We start from the raw sequence: 7,806 nt of genomic DNA, 5'->3' as shown, positions 1-7,806 counted from the left end.
AGAGAGAGACAGAGAGAAGAAGAAAAAGAATCCAGCAAGAAAAGTATAGAGTGTTTTAATTATATATTTTTTTCTGTTCATATAAGATGGTGCTTTTAAAAAAAGAGAGGAGGGACCCATCTGAGGGGCAGACACTCTCTGCATATGCTCAGAGGCACTAATTCCTAAGTCAGGATTTCTTCCTTGGCAGAATAGGAAAGCATCCTTAAGCCCTTTGTAAACTTTGGCGGGGAGCGGAGGAGGAAGGGAGCAGGCACTCTGTGCATGGTCAGAAACACTCCGCCGGGGTTGTTGCTTGAATTGCAAAAAACAACGGGGCAAGCCTAAGATACCGAGCCTGATAAGCTATTTTGCAAGCGCACACCACGGATGTTCATGGTAGCTGCAGTCAGCTGTTGCTCGCTTGCTTCTCTGCCTGCCCCGCTCCGCCCCCTCCGTCTGGAGCTCACACCCACAGCAGCCCTTTGCCGTTAGCGGACCGAGACACAGCTCCCCCCCCCGCCCTTCTCTTCCTCTCCCCGCTCAACTTCTGTAACTTTCTCGCTTTGCACCAACTTCCTCCTGGCGAGGCTTCCGCGGGCTGCGAGCCAGGCTCGGCGACTGACGGGCGGAGGAGAAAGAGGAGGCTCGCCCCGCTCTGCTCGCCCCGTCGGGGTCCGGGAAGAAGGCGAAGGAGGGATGGGGGCAGAGCCGCGGGGCGCCGCGGGGCTGTGATTGTGAAGAAGGCGAAGCGCCGCGCCACTCTCCCTCTGCCGCAGCCGACGCCGACGGGACCGCCATGAGTTCGGTGTGGAAGCGGCTCCAGCGCGTCGGAAAGCGGGCGGCCAAATTCCATTTCGTGGCCTGTTACCAGGAGCTGGTGGTGGAGTGCACCAAGAAATGGTGACTAGCGGGGTGGGGCAGCGGGGTACGTTAGGGGGAGAGCGACGGGGATGCGGGGTCGTGTGAATGCACAAGCGGGGAGCAACCGGGAAGTGGAGAAATAGGGGCGGGGAAGGCACGGGGAATGGGTGGGGTGGGGGGTTGGAGAGAGGGGCACCGGGAAAAGCAGCATCGGAGCCCCGCTTCGTATGTACAGAACACGCTAAAGCGTTCGAAGTTCGTGTCTAGCTCGGTAACTTCACAACTACCTTGTAAGGTAGGCCAGTGTTGTTAATAAACCCATGTTGTAGCTGTGGGGGTTGAGAGAGAGGGGAAGGGCTTTAGGCGAATAGGAGAGAGATGCTTTGCATTTAAAAAAAAGGCCCATGTTCAATCGCAGGCTTCTCCAGGTAGGGCTGGACAAGAGTTGTCTGCAACGCTGGAGAGCTGCTGCCAGTCAGTGTGGACAACACTGAGCTACATGGACCAATGGTCTGTTTCTGTATAAGACGTCCTCCCACGTCCCTGTTTAAATCTGCCCTTTATTCAGAACCATGTGGACTAGAATCGTAGTTGGTTTTTATGGGAAGGACAGTGTAGCTCAGTCTAGTAATGCTTACGGCCTCTTATCTTGCTGAATAGTCTTGTGTCTTGTTGCTTCCCACTCACGTTGTTTGGGTTACAGATATTCTGTTATCGCATTGTACTTTTACTGTCATACACAGCCCTGGAATCCAGTTTTAAATAAATAAGATCCTAGAGCTGATAGCCGCGATTTCCAAGCTGGGAAACAGCCTGTCTTGAGACCAAGACAGGGTAGGCCGGCCGTAAGGGAACTCTGGCCCTCCTGACTCTGTTAGACTACAACTCCCATCATCCCTGATCATTAGCCGTGCTGGTTGGGTTTGATGGGAGTTAGAGCCCAACAGGAGCCTGTGGCGGTGATGGGGGTGTACAGATGTTCTCCATTCCTGGGGTGGGTCTGACTCATTGTTAAAGCAACTTCCTGGGAACATAGAAAGCTGCCTAATACTGAGTCAGACTAATGCTCAGTGCTGTTGTTACTATTATTAATAATAATAATTATTAAATTTATATCCCACCCTTCCTCCCATTAGGAGCCCAGGGTGGCAAACAGAAACGCTAAAAACACTCTAGAACATTTTTTTAAAAAAAAACAGGCTTTAAAGTTTAGATAGTGATTTAATAAGTATAAGTTAGTAGTTGTTTATTTATTTATTGCATTTGTATACGTTCCCATAGCCGAAGCTCTCTGGGCGGTTTACAACAGTTAAAACATTAAAAACAAATATACAAATTTAAAAACACATTTTTAAAAAGCAATTTAAAAACACATGCTAAAACGCCTGGGAGAAGAGGAAAGTCTTGACCTGGCGCCGAAAAGGTAACAGTGTTGGCGCCAGGCGCACCTCGTCATAACAGTCATTCCATAATTTGGGGGCCACCAGTGAGAAGGCCCTCTCCCTTGGTTGCCATTCTCCTAGCTTCCCTCAGAGTAGGCACCTGGAGGGGAGAGCCTTTGATGTTGAGCGTAGTGTATGGGTGGGTTCGTGTCGGGAAAGGCGTTCCATCAGGTATTGTGGTCCCAAGCCGTGTTAGTTACTAAGATTTAGATAATAGTTAATTTAATATGATATAGGTTCTTAAGGTATAATTGAAATGATGTATCTTATTTTTTCTTGGTTTTTATATTGAAGTGATAAAAACTCTTGCATGTGGAATGTACCTGAACGTTGATTTCATGGAAAAGATATGTAAAATTTCAAAACTGAATAAAAAGTATTAAAAAACCCAGACTTTAAAATATATTAAAACAAAACATCTTTCAAACATATAAAAAATTTCTTTAGAAAAAAGTTTAAAACATCTTAAAAAGCAATTCCAACACAGACACAGATTATCTGCACTGACTCTCAGGGGCTTCAGACAGGACTCTCTCCCAGCCTCACCTGGAGATGCTGCCAGGAGTTGAACCTGGGGCCTGCGTGCAAAGCAGATGCTCTGCCCGTGAGCTACTGTCCTTCCTGTGTTCCAGTGCATGCCTAAGGCTATCATGGCTTTTCATGGCAGAGGGAGATTTTCACCAGGGGCTTACTGGTCCTGAGCAGGCCCTTAACCACTTTGCATTTCCGCAGTGTAATGAGGTGAACGTTGGGGGGGCTTTTGTTGTTATTGGGCACTAAGATAATCATGGATTGCAGGCAGGGCTTGTGCACCCGGAAGTGGCAAATGGAGGCGAAGGGGAATAATGTTTTTATTTATTTAACCTATTTGAAATGTTGCCAGGCTGTGTTTTCCAAGTAGTTCAGAGTGGTTTCCAACGCTGGGGGAAAAATACACTCCTAAAAATGACAGGAGAGGGAAAAAATGTCACATTTAAAAACAAACTACATATTAAAAATAACCGGAGACGGATCCAGATTGGCCAAACGCCTGTCAGAAGTGAAAGATGTTGAAACCCATCTGAAAAAATTCAAGTGAAAAAGCAGATTTTCTAACATCTGCAGGAAAGTCTATTATAATTTTAGAGCTGGGACTGTAATGGGGCAGGGAACCTGTGGGGCAGATGTGACTCATGGGAATCTTCCCTTCTCACCTCCCCCGCCTCCCCGGCAGCAGTTAGGCTTAAAAGAAAAAAATAAGCTTCTATTTGCACCTGGAGAAGCTTTTTTAAAAAGCCTACTTGTAGAACCTGAGCCTGGGTGTTGCGTGTTTTGAGTTTTACTTTGTTAGCTGCCTTGAGCACCGTTTGGTGGAAAGTTGGAGTATAAATGTAATAAAGGAAGTAAATAAATAGAATGCTTGACGGGTAGGCCTCTGTTTCCGACCAGGCTCATTTAGGGTGGGTTTCTGCTATAAGGTATGAAGGTCTTACCCTATGCAAGCCCGGCTTAGGCAGGCAATGGAGAAGATATCTTTCTGCAGTAGTGAATGATATCTGATTTTACATTTCTGCACGGTTTTCTTGTGTGTGTAGATATATGTGTACGCGATTGCTGGAAACTGTTTTGAATTGTTTTTCTGAATAGCAGTAGACAAATATTTTTATGAATTATATAAAGCTTCCAGGGTCCATGCAGGCACCTTGAACTGAACTCGGAAGCAAAATGAATGGTGCGGCGCAGAACAGATGGACGTGTGCTCTTGTCTCCTAGTAGCTCTGACGGGAAGGTGGGGAACTGCATTCTGCGCCTGTTGATGCTGCCGCCCTGTCTTCAAGGGCAGACCCATGCAGAGAATGAGTTGCAGTACTCCAGCCTGGGAGCTGCAGAAGCATGGTTTGCTCTATCGTGGCACGTCAGGAAAAAATTAGGATAGCCGCCAGCCGTTGTGTTAGGACTGGTGAACTGGGAAAATGAAAGAGAGAGAACCTTGCACGCCAGGGGACAAAGGTGGCCCTCCAGGCCTCTCTGTCTGGCCCTTGGGACTCTCCTCAGGCCACCCCTTCTGAGTGCTTTTGCCTGGCTGGAATGTGTCTTTCAACTCTTAAAATGCCTGTTGTTTCCCTGGATAGAGGACAGAGAGGGATGTGTGTAGAAATTAGCCTGCTGCACAAAGATAAGGAGGAAATTTGTTTCTCCGCCCACTTTTGCCCCTGGCCCCACCCACCACTGGCATGTGGCCCTCGGAAGGTTGCCTAGTAAGGAATGCGGCCCTTGAGCCGAGAAAGGTCCCCCGCTCCTGTTGTTTACTTTACAAGGGGGTATGTAAAGGGCAGGGGAGCCCTTGGTCCAAATGCAAGGGGACAGAGTACAGATGATGTCTCTGGAGGAGTTCCTGCTCCTATAACTCCCACACAGGAGAGGATGGAAGCTTGTCTTTCTTGCACTCTGGGCAAACCTAGGAATAAACTGCTGCAGTCTTTCTAGCTAGCCAGTCGTCTCTTTTGGTTTTGGCTTTGCCAGCCTAGGATAGGTTATGTCTGGTGGAGAAATGGCCTCTTCTGTTGGAATATGTCATTTCAGACGCTTTGGGGGGGACCTGGTGAGGGTCCTGTTTGAGGAGCAGATTGCTGTGCTGTGCTAAGGTCACCAGGTGGGTGCCTGGTGAATGAGTCAGCCATCGAAACAAAATATTGCTAGCCTGCAAGTATCTTTGCATTGGTCAATTCGTAGCCCAAATGGAAGGGGTAACAGAACTGGGCCTGACTTCCTCACTTAGACGCCTAGGGTTGATTTTTTTCTGTCCACAGGCGATTAGGAATGACGCTTTCTGGGCCAGCCTGGGCCCTCCATCCTCCATCTGTTGTTCCCGATAGAACTGTTTAATGATTCCTGTCTGAGACCCCAGTCAGTGTGGATAATTCTGAGCTACACAGACCAAGGGTCTGACTTGGGATAAGGCAGCTTCCTGGATGATGAACCATGAAGAACTAGTGGCTGAGTTTGCTTTTTATTTTTGGAAATGGACTGCCTTCAAGTCGATTCTGACTTATGGTGACCCTATGAATAGGGTTTTCATGGTAAGGGGTATTCAGAGGGGGGTTCCCATTGCCTCCCTCTGAGGCTGACAGGCAGTGACTGGCCCAAGGTCACCCAGTGAGCTTCGTGGCTCTGTGGGGATTCGAACCCCGGTCTCCCAGGTCGTAGTCCAACACTCTAACCACTACACCACACTGGCTGTCCTTTATTTTACTTTTGTGTTGTGTCTTTTTGATTGTAAGCTTCAGGAAAGCGTCTGTCCTATTCCTGATCTTCAACACCTCTTTGGGATGCTGTAATTTTATTTCATTTTTGAAAAAGGTTCTTATTTACACTGGTGCTTTGTTCAGAACCATGAGGACAGGAAAAGTCAGCTGCTTTTGCCATCCTGCCCTGCGGTGTCTGACTCTGGGGTTCCGTTGGAGGTGGAGGGGAAGTGCTGGTGTCATATTTTCAAGCTGCAGGGACCTCGTAAGAAACACACTGGATGCCTCAAGCCCACCTGGAAACCTTGCTGTGTTGATCTCAGATGGGAGTGCACTCTGCACATGCTGTGGGTCACTTTCTTCTCTATCGCTTGGCATGTTCGCAGGTTGAGTCCCGGCATACAGTGGACTTGAAGCCTGCTTTTGGAGTAATAGAGGGAAGAGGAGAGCATTAGAGATGAAGGGGCAATTTCTGATGTTCTCTGTTGAAATGTGCTAGCATGTCCTGGCTGGGGCTGATGGGAATTGTAGTCCAAAATGGACATGCTGACTGGGGCTGATGAGAGTTATAGTCCAAAACATCTGGAGGGCACCAGGTTGAGGAAGGCTGGCTTAATATATGTTCTTTTTTTATTTTAAACGGGGGGTTAAGATGCTAGAGGTCAGCAGCTCTGCCCTTTAATCTCAGATACGTAAGGAGGGATTGGCCTGAGACCACTCATTTCTAAGTAACCTAAGAAATGCACTCTGTACATGGCCCAGTGAGGCTCACTGTGACTCTGCTCCTGCTTTCAGGTGGAGCCCTGGCACTTGAAAAAAGTAGAGCCCCTGTAGATGGGAAGTCATGGGGCAGAGAGGAGTCCCTGTGGGGTTTTGGGAGGGGACAGGACACACCTTCCCTTCTCTCTGTCTTTCTAGTACTGAGGTGAACTGTTCAGCAGGAAAGGAGCAGAGTGGGTGGGAATGGGGAATTTGATTTTTTTTGGGGGGGAACAGGGAATTGACCTGGTAACACAAGCAATCCAAGCATTTTCTTCTGGGACAAGTGCTGTAGCATGCAGCGGAACGGGGTGCCTCCCCCACCCCAGTTCCTTTGCAGAACTGCAGAAGCTGCAACAGGTGTGGGTGTTGTGGGGGACCAAAATACCTTGGGGAGATATATCCCCCCCCCAAAAAAAAACCCTCCACTGGTTGAAAAGCCAATTTCCTAGACTTTGGGAACTGCAGTCCGAGTGCTTTTGTGGAGAAGCGGGCAAATAAGGACACAGCGGAGTCTCTCTCCGTCTTCTCTCCCCCCATTGTGACATGGCAGAGGCCTTATAAGGGCCTCGGAAAATGATAAATATTTAGTCATTGCAGAGCTAAAAATGGAAGAGGCAGGGTGGAACCTGGGGGGGGAGCAGCTAGGAGCTGGAGTACTGTGAAAAATAGGAAGGGGGTGAGGCTGTGGTGTCTCTAGGGTGGGAGTGGGGAAGGGGAACCTGGGCCCAGTGGGAGCCAATGCTGGCCGCCCTGTGGGGTCATCGGGTCTCCCCTCCTGACCTCTAAGCTCTCTCCTTCCTCAGAGCCAGAGCTTGGAAAAGTTACTTTTTTGAACTACAACTCCCATCAGCCCAATCCAGTGGTCATGCTGGCTAGGGCTGATGGGAGTTGTAGTTTTAAAAAGTAACTTTTCCAAGCTCTGCTCAGAGCTCAAGTTTTTTCCAGGGTTTTTGCTGGTCCTCAGCCCCACCCTTGTTGCTATGACTTGGCAAGATGTGGCCTATCCTTCCCAGACAGTGCAAAGGGTGGGGGCAGGGAGAAAAGGGGGGGAACAGGCGGCTGCACTGTATTGGGCTTAAATTTTCTTCAGCCAGGCTGAGAGTGTTTCCTTCAATTCCACTTGTGAGGGAGCGTCTTACAGTTGAGTGGTGAAGAACCAGGAAGTCTGCACATGTTCAGGAGCACCCATTATTTCCAGGGCTGTGAAGTCAGTATGCCAAACCTTCAACTCCGGCTCTGACTCCTCTATTTTCCACTGTCCGACTCAGACTCCACCCAAAATTGCTTCTTGTCAATCAAAATTTATTTGGAAGTCAGAGTCGGTACATTTCTACCGACTCTGACTGCACCCAAAATTGCTCCCGACTCCGACTCCACAGCCCTGATTATTTCTCCACGCCTGATGGGGTTGCACCGAAATAAGTTCTGGGGTTCTAAAGGAACCCCCAGCTCTTAACAGTGCCCTCCTTTTAGAACAGGGACAGGAAACTGGCAGCCCTACAGATGTTGTTGGGGCTCCAACTCCCATCGGGGCC

General features: G+C 48.8%; 1 protein-coding gene across 5 annotated transcripts in view; it reads left to right on the top strand.

Annotated features, from left to right (window-relative positions):
* The first annotated feature begins 344 nt into the window (after window positions 1–344).
* EHBP1L1 (EH domain binding protein 1 like 1) overlaps window positions 345–7,806 on the top strand; it is a 59,198-nt gene continuing 51,736 nt past the window's right edge. Inside the window, exon 1 of one of the 5 annotated variants that reach the window (XM_061606588.1) lies at window positions 345–882. In XM_061606588.1, the coding sequence (XP_061462572.1) occupies window positions 779–882 (104 nt within the window). In that variant the 5' untranslated portion in view covers window positions 345–778. The remainder of the gene's footprint in view (window positions 883–7,806) is intronic. The other 4 variants (XM_061606584.1, XM_061606585.1, XM_061606587.1 and 1 more) reach the window with 4 other exon arrangements.

The sequence above is a fragment of the Rhineura floridana genome, chromosome 22 (assembly GCF_030035675.1).
Source record: "Rhineura floridana isolate rRhiFlo1 chromosome 22, rRhiFlo1.hap2, whole genome shotgun sequence".
NCBI classification, from domain to species: Eukaryota; Metazoa; Chordata; class Lepidosauria; order Squamata; family Rhineuridae; genus Rhineura; species Rhineura floridana.
Note: the sequence above shows the minus strand (reverse complement) of the source record. Positions and strands in the feature narration are given on the sequence as shown.